This window comes from Trichomycterus rosablanca, chromosome 23 (assembly GCF_030014385.1).
Source record: "Trichomycterus rosablanca isolate fTriRos1 chromosome 23, fTriRos1.hap1, whole genome shotgun sequence".
NCBI classification, from domain to species: Eukaryota; Metazoa; Chordata; class Actinopteri; order Siluriformes; family Trichomycteridae; genus Trichomycterus; species Trichomycterus rosablanca.
In genome coordinates this window covers 6,472,139-6,492,393 of record NC_086010.1, presented here as the reverse complement: position 1 = coordinate 6,492,393, position 20,255 = coordinate 6,472,139, and the positions used below count along the sequence as shown (strand labels likewise).

Genomic DNA, 20,255 nt, shown 5'->3' with positions numbered 1-20,255 from the left:
AGCATCAGGGCTCTTCTCTTTACTTGCACTCAAATGGTGGAACGAGCTTTCCTTGTCTGTCCGAACATCTGAGTCTCTTGCTGTCTTTAAAATACGATTAAAAACCTTCATCACCTCTTTACTAAGCACTTAAGATGACTTGTACTTACTTACTAACACTCTTATTTATTTCTTGAAAAAGAAACCCCACTAACTTGGGTTCTAACAGGGTTTCAGCAGATTTGTGTTCTTGGATTGTTGTCTACTTAAACTAGAGTAAGGTAATATTCACTATGGAAGCACTTCTGTAAGTCGCTCTGGATAAGAGTGTCTGCTAAATGCCGAAAATGTAAATTTAAGGTCGCTGCAGGTCAGGTTCCACTGGAAACACTGAGCACAAGGCAGGAATCCCCTGGACAGGGTGCCAATCCATTGCAGGGGTTTGGCCAACAATCTTCTCCTTTCCCAGGCATAGCTAATCATGTCTGTTTGTAGGCCAGGCTGGCTGATAGCACCACTGAGAGTTGAACCCGTAAATCAGCGGCGGTGGGCTAGCGTAATAGAATAGTGTTATGTAATATGAAACATAGCTTCTCTATGACCATAACTGCTTGGATTTTTACATTTTCAGCATTTAGTAGACACTTTTATCCAAAGTGACTTAGAATTGTCATTGAATGCAATTTGAGCAATTGAGGGTTGAGAGCCTTGCTCAGGGACCCAAGAGTGGCAACTTGGCAGTGATGGGGCTTGAACCGGTAAACTTTGAATGACTAGTCAAGTACCTTAACCGCTGAGCTACCACTACCTTTTGTTTTCTTTGTGTAAAAAGAATAAATGCAGGATTGTGTTTTTTATAAAAACAAAACCCTGGCATCTCTGAAGAGCAGGATTGTGTCTCAGTGGTGATATGCAATGAGCAGTAAAGTAACCTTGTGCCCGTGTGCTTTCCGTGTAATTTTGGTCCCTGATGCATGTTGCACATTTGCAGAAGACACACTAGGGACACACAGGCACATTTGCAAACATGCCTCACACAAACAACGGAAGGAAAATACACTGTATTTATATTACTGTCTCACCAGGACGACACATTGCAGCCGTTTCGGGGACTGAACGTCCAGTATCGGTGTAAAATGTTTTAATTGTGAAATAATGTTTTAATCGTGTTATGTTGAACCAGCCTTTTGACTGTGAGTGACAGCTCAGGACTCAGATAATTGCATTACTCCCTGCCCAGCGGAGGCCACACCTCTTACCTGAGGGACCTTTTTGTCGTTATGCATTATGGGTAAGCTTGCTAATGAGGCGTGAGGCGATGGTGTCAGTCAGTCTCGCGTTCCTGGTGGATTGGTTCTGCTGGGAGGTAATGGCTCACTCTGGGAACTTCTGGGATGATTGGTCTTCTGGGATGACGGCAAAGGCTCACCAAATTCCTTAAAGTACCATTAAACATCATTTTAAACCATGAACATAATCCATGTGGATGTCTTCTGTCATATCGATAAACAGAATTTATCCAAAATTACTGGGCACAGTTCAGTAACACACACTGGCCAGGACGGCAATCCATTGCCGGGTTTTGGCTGCAATTATCAATAACTTAGGCTTCATGCATGTACAAGTATATATGGGACACACCGATCAGCCATAACATTAAAACCACCTCCTTGTTTCTACACTCACTGTCCATTTTATCAGCTCCATTTACCATATAGAAGCACTTTGTAGTTCTACAATTACTGACTGTAGTACAGACTGTTTCTCTGCATGCTTTGTTAGCCCCCTTTCAAGCTGTTCTTCAATGGTCAGGACACCCACAGGACCACTACAGAGCAGATATTATCTGGGTGGTGGATCATTCTCAGCACTGCAGTGACACTGACATGGTGGTGGTGTGTTAGTGTGTGTTGTGCTGGTATACGTGGATCAGACACAGCAGCGCTGCTGGAGTTTTTAAACACATCACTGTCCCTGCTGGACTGAGAATAGTCCACCAACCAAAAATATCCAGCTAACAGCGCCCCATGGGCAGTGTCCTGTGACCACTGATGAAGGTCTAGAAGATGACCAACTCAAACAGCAGCAATAGATGAGCGATCGTCTCTGACTTTACATCTACAAGGTGGACCAACTAGGTAGGAGTGTCTAATAGAGTGGACAGTGAGTGGACACGGTATTTAAAAACTCCAGCAGTGCTCCACTCATACCAGCACAACACACACTAACACACCACCACCCAAATAATACCTGCTCTGTGGTGTTCCTGTGGGGGTCCTGACCATTGAAGAACAGGGTGAAAGCAGGTTAAAAAAGTATGTAGAGAAACAGATGGACTACAGTCAGTAATTGTAGAATGTCAAAGTGCTTCTATATGGTAAGTGGAGCTGATAAAATGGACAGTGAGTGTAGAAACAAGGAGGTGGTTTTAATGTTATGGCTGATCGGTGTATATGGGATAGTGATAGCCTAGTGGGTAGAGCGATGGGAAGGTTGTGAGGTTGAAATCCTGGCTCTGCCGTGCAGCCAATCTTGGGCCCTTAAGCAAGACCCGTAACACTCTTGACTCCAGAGGTGCTGCATTATGGCTGATCCTGCTTTTTGACCCCAGCTTTTGTTTGGTTTCGGAACAACCATGAATCAGTAAATCAATTAATCAATGTTCACTATGACCATGAATGAATGAATTGCAAATAGTTTTTCTTGCAACTGTACATATAGTTTGTTTGTTTGTTTGTGTTTGTTTGTGTGTGTGTGTGTGTGTGTGTGTGTGTGTGTGTGTGTGTGTGTGTGTGTGTGTGCGCGCGCGCTGTGGCCTGGAGGAAATTGGGGAAAGCTTGTGGTTCAATACGAGTGGAGCCTTCATAAAAAAGTCCCTGTGACAGAAAATCATTTCCCACGCAATGTTGATGCACACACACACACACACACACACACACACCCACAGTCAACATCACACTTCCACCCTCACCAAAACACAAACACACAAAACACACAACCCATTCCTCACTCGTACGCCTCTGTGTTAAAGGCATTTTTTCCCCTGCTGTGTTTTTCCACACTGCTATTCCAAAAGCCGTGTGTGTGTGTGTGTGTGTGTGTGTGTTGTTTTATTTTCTTAGTTAAAGCATTCACAGGCACATAAAGCTGAATTACAGAGCATCAGTCATGGTTTAGGCACTTTACTCACAAAACACAAACATTAGCGCACACCTACACACACACGCTACTGAAGTAACTGAAGAGTTTTACGAGTCTACAGTAACTAACCCCAATTACCCCCTCGCAGGGAGCGTGAGAACGGGAAGTCTAATTACTTTAGCGTGTTACAAAGAAAGGGCCAAGAAGTGCAAGATTTAATGGATGAACATATCTAAAGATGCAGCCGATGTCTTTAACCGAGCGAACACTAGCTGCTTTTCAAATGTCAAGTACGTTTTCCCAATTCATTCAATTAAGCATCATTTTAGTTCAAGAACTTGATAAGAATTCAATCACGGTTTATTTATAGCCCTCCAACAAGGCTAAATAAAAGCAATTCTGCAAAGAAGAGCAGATCAAAATTTCACCACCTCAATATAAAAGAGCTCCAGTTATCAGAAGTGTTCGGTTGTAGGTGTTTCCAGACCTGTTGTGATCCTGAACAGAATAAAGTGGTTATTGACCCTGAATAATGAGAATGATTTAATGTATACACACATATTTGTGTGTGTGTTCGCGTGTGTGCAAGCAGGCAATTGAAGCACGATTGTGTTTTGCATTATCAATGAGGATAAATAAAAAATGAGTCCAGGTGTGCCTCTTTTAGGAATCCGCTCCCTGCCCGCTACCTCCTGGATTACCAAGGGCTTCCTGTCTGAGGATAAGCCGTCTCAGCTGTGTAGGTGTGTTTAAACTGAGCGGTCTCCAGGTTCAAATCCAGGAACACCCCCGACCGTTTATGAATCTCTTCTGAATTTGCAACATAGAAGCTAGCTTAAGGAGGGAAAGGTGTGAAACCAGATGCTAACTCTGTGTGTGTGTGTGTGTGTGTGTGTGTGTGCGTGTGTGTGTGTGTGTGTGTTCGTGTTCCAGGAGATGGAGCAGTCCCTGAAGACAGATGGCCCCACTGCTTTAAGCTCTCAGGTGCATGCAGCAGCAGTGAACGGAGACAAAAGCTCCTTGCAGAAACTGATCACAGGTACATGAACAATACACGCAGAGGGTGGCATTCCGAATTTTAAGCTGCTAACTGTGCATCAAAACCTCCCTAAAAAATCTTTTTCTTCTCTTATTTGCTCACATTTTCCACTAGTTAGGGCTGCAGCCAGGCCAGTATAGCATCCACACTCTCTGCTTATGTAGCCATAAGTTTCTAACACATACAATATATGACTTGGTGGCAGGATAGTAAAATAATTAATGGTGTTTTCTCTTTATACTGTACATCATTTCAAGTCGGGGTTCAGTGTTTTTTTTTTTTTTGTTTTTTTTACCATGTATGCAGAGATTACTCTAGTTTCATCTTGTAATAATATTTTGCACTGTAGAACATTTCTAAAATCCTTTTAATTGCTTTTATACCCAGGTGTGAGTGCTTATTTACAATGTGTCTTAAATTGACCATAACATTGTTTTTTTGGAATGTGTCGTAAACACTGATTTTTAAAACGAGCATTTATTTACATATAAATGTACACAAAAAAGCAACTTATTAAAATAACCTGAAATGTACAGTATATACAGTAATCCCTCGCTATATCGCGCTTCAACTTTTGCGGCTTCACTCTATCGTGGATTTTATATGCAAGCATGTCTAAATATAAATCGCGGATTTTTCGCTGGTTCGCGGATTTCTGCAGACAAGGGGTGTGTTCGAAAAGCTAGGGAGCTCTCTACATAGACTCATTTCACGTCATCCTGTGCGCTTCCGATAAGGAGGCTGTTCCAAATCCTTCAACATTTCAACTTTATTTTCACTCAAAAACGAGTGAGCATCCAACGCTGCCTTAGTGATCAAGGCAATCCCAGAATTCATTGCGGGTCGGGCGCTCTTCTCTCACAGAAAAATAAACATGGCTGACGGTGCGGACAAACGAATGGAGTTCTTTTCAAACATAAATAAAATATTACTGATTTTTAAATTGTATAAACTTGTACCGAGTGTTTTTATTTGCAAGTTCGGGCTTGTCAGGAAATGTAACCGTAATCGGTACATGAAGGGAGATGTTATATTGACATGTTAGCGTGCTGTGCTACCTCAATCCATTGGTTTTAATGACAAGATGCTAAATGCTAAACCCAATGGAATTGGGTTATGAAAATAACCATATAAACACATGTTTTTTTCTTCGCGGATTTTCACCTTCTGGAACGCAAGGGATTACTGTACTATTTTTATATATACAGTGTATCACAAAAGTGAGTACACCCCTCACATTTCTGCAAATATTTTATTATATCTTTTCATGGGACAACACTATAGACATGAAACTTGGATATAACTTAGAGTAGTCAGTGTACAACTTGTATAGCAGTGTAGATTTACTGTCTTCTGAAAATAACTCAACACACAGCCATTAATGTCTAAATGGCTGGCAACATAAGTGAGTACACCCCACAGTGAACATGTCCAAATTGTGCCAAAAGTGTCAATATTTTGTGTGACCACCATTATTATCCAGCACTGCCTTAACCCTCCTGGGCATGGAATTCACCAGAGCTGCACAGGTTGCTACTGGAATCCTCTTCCACTCCTCCATGATGACACCACGGAGCTGGTGGATGTTAGACACCTTGAACTCCTCCACCTTCCACTTGAGGATGCGCCACAGGTGCTCAATTGGGTTTAGTCCATCACCTTTACCTTCAGCTTCCTCAGCAAGGCAGTTGTCATCTTGAAGGTTGTGTTTGGGGTCGTTATCCTGTTGGAAAACTGCCATGAGGCCCAGTTTTCGAAGGGAGGGGATCATGCTCTGTTTCAGAATGTCACAGTACATGTTGGAATTCATGTTTCCCTCAATGAACCGCAGCTCCCCAGTGCCAGCAACACTCATGCAGCCCAAGACCATGATGCTACCACCACCATGCTTGACTGTAGGCAAGATACAGTTGTCTTGGTACTTCTCACCAGGGCGCCACCACACATGTTGGACACCATCTGAGCCAAACGAGTTTATCTTGGTCTCGTCAGACCACAGGGCATTCCCGTAATCCATGTTCTTGGACTGCTTGTCTTCAGCAAACTGTTTGCTGGCTTTCTTGTGCGTCAGCTTCCTTTTGGGATGACGACCATGCAGACCGAGTTGATGCAGTGTGCAGCGTATGGTCTGAGCACTGACAGGCTGACCTCCCACGTCTTCAACCTCTGCAGCAATGCTGGCAGCACTCATGTGTCTATTTTTTAAAGCCAACCTCTGGATATGACGCTGAACACGTGGACTCAACTTCTTTGGTCGACCCTGGCGAAGCCTGTTCCGAGTGGAACCTGTCCTGGAAAACCACTGTATGACCTTGGCCACCATGCTGTAGCTCAGTTTCAGGGTGTTAGCAATCTTCTTATAGCCCAGGCCATCTTTGTGGAGAACAACAATTCTATTTCTCACATCCTCAGACAGTTCTTTGCCATGAGGTGCCATGTTGAATATCCAGTGGCCAGTATGAGAGAATTGTACCCAAAACACCAAATTTAACAGCCCTGCTCCCCATTTACACCTGGGACCTTGACACATGACACCAGGGAGGGACAACGACACATTTGGGCACAATTTGGACATGTTCACTGTGGGGTGTACTCACTTATGTTGCCAGCTATTTAGACATTAATGGCTGTGTGTTGAGTTATTTTCAGAAGACAGTAAATCTACACTGCTATACAAGCTGTACACTGACTACTCTAAGTTATATCCAAGTTTCATGTCTATAGTGTTGTCCCATGAAAAGATATAATGAAATATTTGCAGAAATGTGAGGGGTGTACTCACTTTTGTGATACACTGTATATATATATATATATATATATATATATATATATATATATATATATATATATATATATATATATATATATATAACAATGCCACACCTAATGAAAACATTAGTTGTCAGGCGTCCCTCATCCGAGATGCAGATAGGGTCACTGGACATTCTTACAAACTGCTAAAATAAGTTCCATATACTGTACAAACATATTCATTGAATTAAAAAGCTTTCTGTGGTGCACAGTGGGTTTTTTGTTGGAGCCACTAAACAGAATAAAAGTTGATAACCCTGTGAGTGACCATAAGTTTAAGTAAGCATTAACGGACTGTTTTAATGTTTGTGTAGCAGAGCCCTGTTTAAGGGACAGTGAGGATCAGTTCGGCAGGACCCCTCTGATGTACTGCGTTCTGGCCGACCGTCTGGACTGTGCAGAGACCTTACTGAAGGCTGGAGCTTCGGTCAATAAAGCTGATCGTAGCAAAAGAACTGCTCTGCACCTCGCTGCACAGAAGGTGAAACATTTACCCCCAAACATTCACTCATTAATGCACACCGACTCAATCTTCCTCCCAAATGTATTAACTTTGATATTGTTTAGTTAGGACTATTCGACTGTCACACAGCTTCTTGTTAAGTATCCTACTGCCCCCTAGTGACTGAAATCTTACCAGTGTGTTTTGCCTGTAAAGGTCAGCAGAAGCTAGAAACATTAAACAGTATGTACAAACTTCTGATACTGAGAGTCAATAATACTAGCAGTACTATAATATAAAAGAATAACAAATCAGATTAGAATCTAATAATTGACATTTGAGTGGCCAGAAAAGAGAAGCACGGAGAAAGGCAACGTAAAGAAAGACAAGGGCTTGATGGGTACCATTCTGACACCCAGATCAATAAAAGCTGTAGCTCAGGGATTAACACACTAATTGGGCTGAGAATAGAGGCCAAAAACCCTCACACACACACGCGCGCACAGACACCCATATGAATGGACCATGTCCATTAAACAGGGCTAAGCACGCCATATAGGAATTATCTGCCCATGCCCAGACATACATATTAAAAATGTTTCCAAGTGAGGCAAATACATCGGGCGATAATCATCTCTATTGGAAGAGCTGATCTGGTGCTTCCGTGACCAAAAACAGTAGACAAACAAGTTGTAGCAGTGTCAGAGATTTTAGATAAAAATCTCACGTGACTGCAAGACTCATTCAAAATCTACCAATAGGAAGACAGGACAGGACATAATTCAAGATTCAAGAGTTCAAGAGAGTTCAACAGAGGCTTTATTGTCATTTCAGCTGTATACAAGTACATATTAAAACAAAACTACGTTCCTCCAGGACCAGTGTGCAACACAGAACACAAGTGCAAATTAATACAATATACACAGTGCAGATAAAAACAGTACCATAAATACAAGAGACATTTCTAATCTAAAGAAACTGAGGGTGGCGTGACCAAAGACAAGTGTAGTGTTGAGTAAATGATACTCTGATATACAGCTAGCAGTGTAGGGTTTGTATAGCAGTAGATTGAACAAGTCCAGCAGTTCAGATATCTTGGGTCGCTGGTTCAGGAAAAGAAGGTGGCATCCTCAAAGGAGACCCACGTCCGAATTGGACAGACTGCCACGGCGTTTGCCTCACTTAATTGGAGCTTATGGAAGAGGAAAAGTATATCTACAAAGACAAGGTCCGCCTCTTCCGAATGCTGATACTACCAATTCTTCTTTATGGATCAGAAACTTGGACCCTGCTCAAGACAGACTTGCACAAACTCGAGGTGTTTCAAATGCAATGCCCGAGACACACACCTTGTGACCGTATTAAAAATGACACCATCCGAGCCAGATGTTCGCAACAACCAACTGTTGAGGAGCAGATAGAGCAGCGGAGGCTGAGCTGGCTGGATGGACACGTGTACAGAATGGAACCGAATTTCACACCAACTCCTATGGAGGAGTTTACTTCCAGTGGAGAATACAACGAACTGCACTGAAGAAAACACAGTCCAAACAAATTGAATTAGATCTAACAAACCTTCGGCTCACTCTCAACCAAGCTAAAACACTTGCCATGGACCGTAAAGCTTGGAGAAACATCATAGAGCATACTCAAAATCCTCCGGCATCCACAGCAGCGTATTGGTTACGGGACCACCCCCAAATGCTAGCTAGGGACCTTAGTTAGAATGAAGAGTATGGTGCAAAAAAGAATGCAATATTGTGCATTCAGATTATGTTACCAGTTATGATCCCTGAGATCGTACCCAGCATCGTACCAACTTTTTAATGGCATCAGCAAAAAATGTTTGGTTGAGTGTGTAGCCACTGATGCACCGCTGCTTTTACATCATCATCATCACATAAAAATCTTCTTCCCCTTAAAGCTTCTTTGAGCATCCAAAAAAGTGGAAATCAGACGGCGCTAAATCCAGACTATAAGCTCCCTCTCAGTCTCTCAGACTCGACCAATTACTTCTCCTCCCACCCTCACCGTTTCCAACCAAAATATAAAAGTGCAGAAAGATTTTTTCGTTAAATAAAATCGGCCATAACACTGATCCCTGATGGACACCACATTGTATTATTCACTGTAGCATTGGTAATTACTTAATGAGAGAACCCCCACAATAGGGAACATCATAAATGTGTTGCTCATACATGCCAAGGTGAATTTTTTGCGTGTGTGTGTTTCCAGGGCAATGCTCGTTTCATGAAGTTGCTCCTGGCGCGACACGCTAATTGGATGTTGAAGGATCTCGAAGAAATGATACCATTGCACTTGGCGACTCGCCACTCCAGCCCCAAACCTCTCTCCCTTCTCCTTAAGCACATGGCACCTGGGGAGGTGGATACTCAAGACAGGAGAAAAGTAATACACACACACACACACACACACACACACACACACACACACACACACACTGCTCACGTTTTACACTCCTCTAATCACAGCGTGTGTAAAAGACTGAGGTAAAAATGAGGGCAGCTCGGATGTGTGTCAGTAATGTGTGTATGCTGTAAAACAGTCGGAGTTCTCCGCGCTCTCTGATTTCGGAGGATATGAAAGCCTTCTAAAAGAGTCAAATAAAGTAGATTTTCTCCAAGTTACTGCCTATATGGACGAGCTTGCCAGGCGCCTTCGAGACGTACAGTTTTAATATTTATCTTGTGGGAGATCATGCTGTGCTGTGTGTTTCCAGGGGTGGAATGAAGGACTCCTTTTTCTAAGAGGAATCATGTGATAAGCTACACTGTATGGGTGAACGTATATGGACAACCCTGCTGACTCTTCAAGTCAGGTGTATTAGTAGTACCCATCCTGTTTCTACAATAAGCAAGGTCCATAGATGTTCCACATGGTTTGATGGGTTTGGTGTAGAAGAACTCAAGTGACCTGCACAGAGCCCTGACCTCAGCCCAAATGAAAACATATTTTGGATAAATTACAAAACCAATTGTTACGCAAATATTATTGATTTTAAATAACCGATTGACCTGTTGACAATGGTTATGACTCAAACTCTGCATTCAGCTAAGTACATAACATTTGAAATATAAAAGAAAACAACCTGTAAAAATGCATGAATTAATTCTGCAAGTAAATTTGTTAATGGGGTTACGAGTTACCCCCCGGCTCTCTCCCTTCCAATGAGCCAATCATTGTTTGCGTAGGCGCCCAGACCGCTGGTAGCAGAGCTGAGATTCGAACAGATGAGTTTGAGCGAGGTCTATGAAGAGAGCCGTGACCTCAATTGAAGAAAACATCTTTGGGATGAACTGGAATTAGGTGTGGTGGAGGGGTGTCCACATACTTTTGGCCATATAGTGTAGCTGCGATTATAATGCAGTAGTAGTAATTGTGTATCGTGTGTTGTATGCAGTTCTAGCAGATTCTGGATCTCCCCAGACATAATGCCAGCTTTTTTAAACATTTCCCTGAGAAGCTCTGGTGTTAAGGGCTCCAGTTTAAAAGCCCACATGCTGCTTTTTTATTCACTTTGGCTCCAATTACTGCAAACATTTGCCCCCGTTTACTTAACGACACGCACATTCAGAGGTTCCTCATACCAACATCCTTTACCATCTCATTCCGCAGACAAAGCGGCTGTTATTAAGGCTTTTAAATCAGCAGTCATTCAAAGTGTGGGTATAGATGTGGTTACATCAATGTACTCTTTTAGTCCAAATAGAGGAGTTTTGTTGTTCATCGGCTCTAATCTGTTTGGATCTGTTGGTTTAGGAATCATTTGATGAGCGCAGTTAAGAGTTCTCGTGATGAAGCTGCTTTTCCTGCCGACTGCAGAAAATAGTTCCACTTATGTACCAGAGCATATGTATTCAATCACTGTGCCTAAAGTTGCTTGTTTAAGATGTTTATTGGAAGATCTTTGCCACAAATTTTAAGGATCTATGACACAAAAGTATGTGGACACACCTCCTAATTATTGATGCTTTTAGCCACACCTTTCAACTTTGTGGAAAATAATAATAATAATAATAAAGAACCTTGTTATTCCAGCATGTCTATAAAGACAGGGTTTAAGGTTTGGTCAGAAGAAACTCCAGCACAGGGCATTCGATTGGTGCAGCGGTCTTACACAAATTTCAGCTCTGTTATCTGCCAGCCAGGCACCTACACAGACTTGATTGGCTATGTCTGTGGGACAAATGGATTTCTTATTGCTGTTGCAATTGCGGCCTCTGCTGGCTGAGATCAGTGCGTGACTCTCCGTACGCAATTCTGATCCCTGTGTGAACCTGCACTGTCAGGTGAAAAGAAACGGTTTCTTACTACACACGTGTGGGTGTGTTCGGTACTGCTCAAAGAGTGGGTGTGGTAGGTACTGCTCTTTTCGGTCAGGGTAGGGGTCTGTAGCAGTAGAGGAGATACAGCTTGGTAATTTGATACAACTATATTGAGAGAAAAAGAGAAAAAAATGCATGAACAGCCCTGAGCGCCCTCCGACTCCTCTCATTCAATATTTTTTTACTGAATTAATTACATTCTGAATGGGCACCAGTTCCCACAGGCACGCTTCACAATCTTGTGAAGCTTTCACAGGCCTACCTAGAAGAGTGGAAGCTGTTTAAGCTCCTAGGGAGGTTGAGGGGAGCAACGGCTTTGAATAAGATGTCCAAAAAGCTTATCGTCTGGTGTCCACACACTTTTAGTCATGGGGCATGTACTATGATTGGAAAAGAAGAGTCTCTTTTTCTGGGACACAACAGTGAAGCTGAACCATGTGTGTGTGTGTGTGTGTGTGTGTGTGTTTACAGCAAACAGCATTGCACTGGAGTGCATTCTACAACCACCCTGAACACGTAAAGCTGCTGATCAAACATGACTCGAACATTGGAATCCCTGACAGCGAGGGCAAGATCCCCCTCCACTGGGCAGCTCACAACAAGCACCCGAATGCCACTCATACTGTGCGCTGCATTTTGGTAAGAACTTACCTACTAAAACACAATAAGTGACTAAATTCCCACAGACACATGCTCAAATCTTATAGGAAGCATTTCCAGAAGAGTAAAATGGGGATGGGGTGGGGATCAACTAGTCAATTAGTGCAGCATAATTGTGTGTGTGTGTTTGTCGTAGGACGCCGCTCCCACAGAGTCTCTGTTGAACTGGCAGGATTACGAAGGCCGAACGCCGCTTCACTTTGCAGTAGCTGATGGAAATGAAGCCGTGGTGGACGTTCTTACATCGTACGAAGGATGTAGCGTTACAGCTTACGACAATCTGTTCCGAACACCACTTCACTGGGCAGCACTGCTCGGTATAAAGCTTCTTTGGTCGTTGGTTTAAACTGTTACTACAGAACTGTGAAAAATAATTGCGCCTACTAATTCTCTCAATAGTATTGTAACTGCTAGGTTTTCAGACGTATTACTATTTTAGCGACGTTTCTGTTTAGCTTTTGGAAATAATCCAGCCTACAGCAGTTTGCCACACTCAGTTTTGCCAAAGAATTTAAAGAGCGGTGGTCATATTTCCAGGGGGCATGGTGTGCTTGGCCTTATTTACTTGCATATGGGGTAAAACTAAGTAAAGACCTATTTAAGAAAAATACCCATGAAGTACTGTAGAAACAAATACAGCAATCTGTAGAAATGATGAACAGGTTCTCTTCAAATCTGATACATTACATGTATTAGTTACTGGGCTAGTAAGTAGAAGGTCGCTGGTTCAAACCCCACCACTGCCAGGTTGCCACTGTTGGGTCCTTGAGCAAGGCCCTTAACCCTTAATTGCTTGGACTGTATACTGTAAGTCGCTTTGGATAAAAGCGTCTGCTAAGTGCTGAAATTGGAAATGGAATGTATGAATTAAAACCAAAACACAGGTGTGTCTGGTTGTCATGCATTACATTTTAAATATAGTTTGTTTTCTTTTGTAGGTCATGCACGTATAGTTCATCTGCTGCTGGAGAGAAATAAGTCAGGCATGATTCCATCAGACAGTCAAGGAGCCACACCACTGCACTATGGCGCTCAGAGCAACTATGCTGTAAGATGTCCTGTGTGTTTCAGTCTGTGTGTGTGTGTGTGTGTGTGGAGGACACATGTTGTAGGTTCATACTTGCTTATATTTGTGCACCAGGATACAGTGGCGGTGTTCCTGAAGCACCCCTCAGTGAGGGATGAGCCGGATCTGGAGGGCAGGACCGCGTTCATGTGGGCTGCTGGGAAGGGCAGTGATGATGTCATCAAAATCATGTTGGAGCTTAAGCATGACCTGGACATCAACATGGCTGACAAATATGGAGGAACAGGTGATTTATCTATTTTTTGATAGTATCTTGTATATATAACTTTTATAGTAGCTGCAAAAGATTAAAGTACATTTAGTAACACTACAAAATGTTATTATACTGTATAAAGAACATGTATATGTATTAAAGTACAGTGGATTCAAAAAGTATTTACATTTACATTTTAGGCATTTTAGCAGACGCTTTTATCCAAAGCGACTTACATTACAGTTACAGTATACAGTCTGAGCAATTGATGGTTAAGGGCCTTGCTCAAGGGCCCAACAGCAGCAACCTGGCAGTTGTGAGGCTTGAACCAGTGACCTTCTGATTACTAGTCCAGTGCCTTAACCACTAGGCTACTGCTTGTGTATTTAGCCTTCTCAACACTTGTTTTTCAAAATGAATTAAAAATCTAAAACTGAAATCTCTTATTCATAGAAGTATTCAGACTCTTTGTACTCTAAATTGTGGTCTGGTGCTGCTTGGTTGCTTTAATTAATTCTTGATGTGGATCCAGAACTCAGCAGGAGTCCACCTCCAACTGGGCCCACAATTTACACTGCATTTTCAGGGAGAAAACAAAGTCATGACGTACAGAGAACTTTCTGTGAATCTCCACAATCAGTGTGGCATTACATGCACTATATGGACTAAAGAATTGGGACACCCTGTTGTGTAATTGTTGAATTCGTTTGTTTCAGCCACAACAATTGCTGACAGGTTCAATAAATCCATTATAGAAATGATTATATGAAGGAAATTAATAATAATAATAATTATAATAAAAATTCATTAAAATGTAATATTAAAATATAAAGAACTAAAAAATATAATAGTAATAATACTGTAATAATAACAACAAAGCAAACAATAATAATAATAATAAAATCCAATAATAATAAATACAATTATTATTATTGCTATTATTATTATTATTATTATTATTATTTGTATTATTAATATTTTATTACTACTAACCTAGCCATTGAGGTTGCACATATCAGTGCACTCCTTTCATGTTGGTCCCAAGTCAGAAAAAGTGTCAGAAAAAAAGAAAAGAAATAAATAGATAAATAAATAAGTAAATAAATATTAATAATAATACTTATGATTATTATTATTATTAGTCTTTTTACAATACATAAGTACTATTACAATCTTTATAAAACTGTGTGACCATTTTATCTGCATAAAACGTTTTATCTGTAAGTAAAAAACTACTTTCTGAGTTTCGTATAAACTTTACCTTTTTTGTCACACCCCTCTGAAAACAGTTCTTATGTCCTATCATGAGTAAACATTTGTCAGTAGATAAAATCAATTTCCTCTTCAGCTGTTTAACTACTTGTAAATGTGGAATGATGTAAATAAACTGAGCAGATATGCTGAATAAACTCTAGATATGCTAATTAGCTTGGGTGATTACATTTTCTGCATATTCTGAGTATATTTGTGTGTGTGTGTGTGTGTGTGTGTGTGTGTGTGTGTGTGTGTGTGTTTAGCACTACATGCGGCTGCACTCTCAGGCCATGTGTCTACTGTGCAGTTGTTGTTGGAAAAGGGGGCTACGGTGGACCCTCTGGATGTGATGAAACACACTCCACTATTCCGTGCCTGTGAGATGGGACATCGTGACGTCATTCTCACTCTCATTAAAGGTGCATGATTGTGTAGTGGTGTGACTGTACTGTAAAGTTGTTTTAGATATAATGCTATTGAGTGGTATAGCACTGTAGATGTGTGTGAGGGTAGGGTAAGGTGTATATACAGATGGGTTACTCTGAAAACCGTTACAGAAAACAATCAAGTGTCAAAGTAAGGTGCTAGGCCAACAACAGCCAAAAGATCAGCTTGAATTTGGCTTGGCATAGATTTTTTTACAAAGCCCTGAAAATGTACTAGTCATCATCATGTAATCATCATTCTTACCTGTACCACACATCAAAGTACACTAGCCGATTAAGCAGTCTTTGTAACTAAATCTGCCATTCATGCCCCCCAAATCAAAGCCTCTTTTGAAATAGCTTACATTTACATTCACATTTGTGTGGTGGTGTTGCCACACAGCTCTAGGGTCTTGGGGATCTGGGTTTGAATCTATTTGAATTTTTTTTGTTCGTTTGGTTCTATTGGAACTGGAATTTATAATATGTACATGTGTTTGAGGTGGGGCACGAGTGGACCTAGTGGACACAGACGGGCACTCGGCACTGCATTGGGCAGCGTTGGGCGGTAATGCTGAGGTGTGCGAGGTGCTGATGGAAAACGGACTCGGGCCAAACCAGCAGGACCATGCAGGCAGGACGCCGCTGCAGTGTGCTGCCTATGCAGGTTACATTAACTGCATGGCCCTGCTCATCGAACACCACGCTGACCCCAACATCCAGGATAAAGGGGTAAGATATAAGAAAATGTTGGGGTCGCCTCTGGTTCTCTTCTGTTTTTCACTTTCTTGGTAAAGTCATATCCTCCCATGGCCTCTCTTACTGTACCTATGCCTATGATACTCATGATACTGAAGTCTCAGCTTGCAGTGTAAACATGACCTCTGCTGTCTGGTTAATAAACTTTTAAGAGTGGTGTATGATTCACGGAAGAGCATAGCATGACTCTCAATATGCAATATGACTCTCTGTGAAACTCCAATGCTGACAGGCCAGTCAGGGTCATGACCTTACAAATGATCCTTTGACACAAATTCCCGCATACACAATGTATAATCCTATAAAGAAAAAGTTCCCAGTAGAGCACAGGCAGTTAAAGCCACAAAGAGGCAACGTCATATTAATTCCAATGATTTTGGAATAGCACTACTGACACTACTATATGAGCACAGTTTTTCAGGTAGATTATAGCTCGCTCTCTCTCTGTGTGTGTGTGTGTTCAGGGAAGGACCGCACTCCACTGGTCGTGTAATAACGGTTATCTTGATGCTGTAAAACTACTTTTGGGATGTGGAGCTTTTCCAAACCATATGGAGAACACAGAAGAGAGGTAATCCCTAACACAGTACTCACATAAATTCCATATTTATATGTACACTATGTGGTCAAAAGTATTGGGACACCCCGTTTAATTATTGAATTAATGTGTTTTAGCCAAACAAATGAATTATATGAAGGAAATTATATGCTTACAACTTTTGGCCTTATAGTGTATGTGTTGTACTGGTATGGGTGTAGCAGGTGCAGGAGTGTTGTTTGGGATTTTTTTTTCCTATTTATTCATTATTCATTTCTTCCCATTTCACTCTTTTCATCTAGTCATATCTGTTGCCCCCCACTGTGATGTGACTGATATTAAATTACAGAATGCTAATGGTGGTGCACATGAGTTTTATTGGTGTTGAACAACTTCAACTGTCATATTAATAAAATAATTAAAAAGGGGGCAAATACATTTGAACATAATAGTACATAAGCTGTAAAAGTATCAGGTTAAAATCAGGGTATTAGACTATATGTATTAACTGTGTGTGTGTGTGTGTGTGTGTGTGTGTGTGTGTGCGCTTGCATGCAGGTACACTCCTCTGGACTATGCCCTGCTGGGGGAGCATCAAGAGGTGACACAGTTCCTGCTGGAGCATGGTGCTCTGTCCATTGCTGCCATCCAGGATGTTGCTGCCTCCTCCATCCAGGCCTTGTATAAAGGCTACAAAGTGCGCCGAGCATTCAAGGAGCGTAAGAACCTCTTAATGAGGCACGAGCAACTCCGCAAGGATGCCGCCAAGTAAGACAGACAGACAGACACACACAAACACATTATACATTTATCCCCACTGTAAAATACGATGGCGGATGATCATGTTATAAAAATACTTCTTAGCAGCAGGGATTGGCAGTCTGGTTGGAATCATTTAGAAAATTAACATTTTGATCAGGTGGCGCAATCCAGGGTTCAAATCCCCAGCGGTTCTATCGGCCCAGCTGTTGGGCGGCTGCGACCTTCATGTGCCTCCTTACACGTTTGATCACCAGACGCTTCATTTTACCTGTAAGAGGTGAAGTCTCACAAATAGCTGTATTCCATACAGTGTTCTGTCCAGCGATCATCCACCCCTCTTGCAAGTGCCTCAACTGACCAGCAGAGGCTGCACTTGAGCAGCAATGAGGAACCCCATTGACTTCCTACTCTCAGGCACAGCCAACTGTCAACTGTGACACCCAACCAGGTCAATAGCAAAGCTGAGATTCGAACAGCACTGCTCCACCCGAAAGCCCTTAACTTCTCTTAGTTTTCTACTTACTTCTCTTAATTTTAGTTTTCTAATTTTATTTTCATTAACCAGTTTATCCTGGTCAGGGTTGTAGCGGGTCCGGTTCCACAGCAATACACTAGACAGGTCTGTGTAGCTGCTTGACCGGCCAATAGCACAGCTGAGATTCAAACCCTGGATCTCATTCGGTAGTAGGCTAGCATATATTACTGCTGTGCCACCTGAGCGCCCAACCAATCATATAAAATGCTGATTAAAAATCATTTTTGTAAATATTAAATTTTTTGTATGGTTCGAAATTAAAAATGAATCATATTTATTATATTAACGTTAGGAGGACCTGACAGACGTGTTGACTAATTCGTTTACTGTTTGAGTGGATTGGGGACTGATTACCATGACGGATGACTTCTATATATGAATACTGGATCTGGCTTATTATGGGATTAATATGTAGATATTTGCCCGTCTCATTTGTCTGGCTTTCTGATGTGCAGCGTGATCATGATCAAGCATCACCATCACATTCTTGATGCTAGTGGAGAGGAAGGTACTGAAAAATGTGCTTTCTGATTAATTGGCAAAGCTCAGGCGCTTTATGTGACATTTAGAATCTGTCAGCCCACAGGATGAATGAATACACACACACACTTTCAAATGCATGTTTCTTAAACACACACACACACACACACACACACACCTACACCTGAGCAGCGTCTCTAGCGTTTCTGTCAGAGGAATTCAGTGTCCTCATAAATGAAATTATTTTTTCTTGAGTCTTTTCTTTCATACAGGTGAAATGTACATATTTATAGGGGTCTCACATGTATACTGCTTGCCCAAATGTATGTGGACACCTGACCATGAGGCCTAAATACAAATCAAGAGGGCCTGGCATGCAAATGCTCTATATTTTTCATGTAACTGGGCAAGTCACACATTGCTAGTGCAGGAAACGTAGTTTCTAATATTTGCTGGGTTGTTGATGTGTGATTTCGATACGTTTACAGAAAAAGAGAAGAAGAGCGCAGGCGCGAAGCAGAACAACAGCTCTTACTGGCTGGAGCACAGTCCCACCCCCAGGTCTTACTGGTTCAAGGTGGTGGCAAGAAGCTACCAATGGCTGAGATGGAACGCAGCCACGACACTGACGATGCAGTGACCCCTAAAGGCCACAAACACCGTAAACCAAGAGTACGTGACACCCAATCAGGTATGTTGAAAATGTATTATATTGAAAATAAATTCTAGATTTGAGCACTTGGGTGGTGAAGTGGTCCATTGCGCAACGTCACCACTGCTGAGAGCCAATCACGTCTGTGTTGAGGTCCGGCTGGCCAATAGCACTGCTCAGATTTTAATCTGGATATGTCTGGGAGGGTATTCCTGCCTTGCATCCAGTGCAAACCTACAGTGACCCTGACCAGGATGAAACAGTTGCTGAAAATAAAATCAATATCTTGAATGTTTAAATGCAGTGTTTGAAACCTTTTGTCTTTCAGAGCTTAGAAGTGAAACTCCAGACATCTCTCGCCTCTCTCTGACTTTAAAACCACCCGTTAGTGGCAGCAGATCGGACATAATGACTGATGTGTGTGAGAGCGGAGTGTATGTGTCTGAGGAGTGTGTATCCAAACCTGAGCGCCGTTCTCCAGCCAGCTCCAGCAGGCCGGGCAGCGCTAGACCAGCACACACTGGCCATTCGAGACCCAGAACTTCAACTCACAATCCAGGTCTGTTTTTATGTCATTATTTAAAATGTAAATTATTTTAAGGTTTTCATACATTATAAAGCCAAAAGTATGTGGACACCAGTCCCACTGCTAACGTGTATAAAATTAAGCATAGCAATAAAATGATTTTAAATGCTTTTGACATTTTCATGACTGTGCCACTGTGCACAAAGCAAGGTCCATAAAGACATTGAACACCTTTGGGATGAATTGGAATGTTGATTGTGAGCCAGGCCTTTTCAATTAACATCAGAGCCTGATACACTTCAAAATTTTATGCAAAGACTTCCAAAAAGAGTTGAGCTGTTATACAACTCTGTAATATCATATCGGGCGGCACGGTGGCTCGGTGGGTAGCACTGTCGCCTCGCAACAAGAATTCCCAGATGGAGCGGTCCAGGTCCATTTTGTGTAGAGTTTGCATGTTCTCCCCGTGTCTACATGGGTTTCTCCAGGAGCTCCGGTTTCCTTCCACAGTCCTAAGACATGTAAGTGAGGTGAACTGGAGATACAAAATTATCCATGACTGTCATGAATGCAACCAACGTGTGTAAAACATGGAAAATAGAATGTCCAACAAGCTGATGGTCAGG

The 20,255-nt window shown here is 41.9% G+C and overlaps 1 protein-coding gene across 1 annotated transcript in view; it reads left to right on the top strand.

Moving 5' to 3' along the window:
- invs (inversin) overlaps nucleotides 1-20,255 on the top strand; it is a 31,106-nt gene that overhangs the window by 4,689 nt on the left and 6,162 nt on the right. Inside the window, exons 3-15 of the mRNA XM_062985320.1 lie at nucleotides 4,054-4,159; nucleotides 7,288-7,451; nucleotides 9,648-9,821; nucleotides 12,230-12,397; nucleotides 12,555-12,735; nucleotides 13,357-13,466; nucleotides 13,560-13,731; nucleotides 15,216-15,371; nucleotides 15,880-16,109; nucleotides 16,601-16,707; nucleotides 17,233-17,442; nucleotides 18,940-19,142; nucleotides 19,432-19,662. Coding sequence (XP_062841390.1) covers nucleotides 4,054-4,159; nucleotides 7,288-7,451; nucleotides 9,648-9,821; nucleotides 12,230-12,397; nucleotides 12,555-12,735; nucleotides 13,357-13,466; nucleotides 13,560-13,731; nucleotides 15,216-15,371; nucleotides 15,880-16,109; nucleotides 16,601-16,707; nucleotides 17,233-17,442; nucleotides 18,940-19,142; nucleotides 19,432-19,662 — 2,212 coding nt within the window. The remainder of the gene's footprint in view (nucleotides 1-4,053; nucleotides 4,160-7,287; nucleotides 7,452-9,647; nucleotides 9,822-12,229; nucleotides 12,398-12,554; nucleotides 12,736-13,356; nucleotides 13,467-13,559; nucleotides 13,732-15,215; nucleotides 15,372-15,879; nucleotides 16,110-16,600; nucleotides 16,708-17,232; nucleotides 17,443-18,939; nucleotides 19,143-19,431; nucleotides 19,663-20,255) is intronic.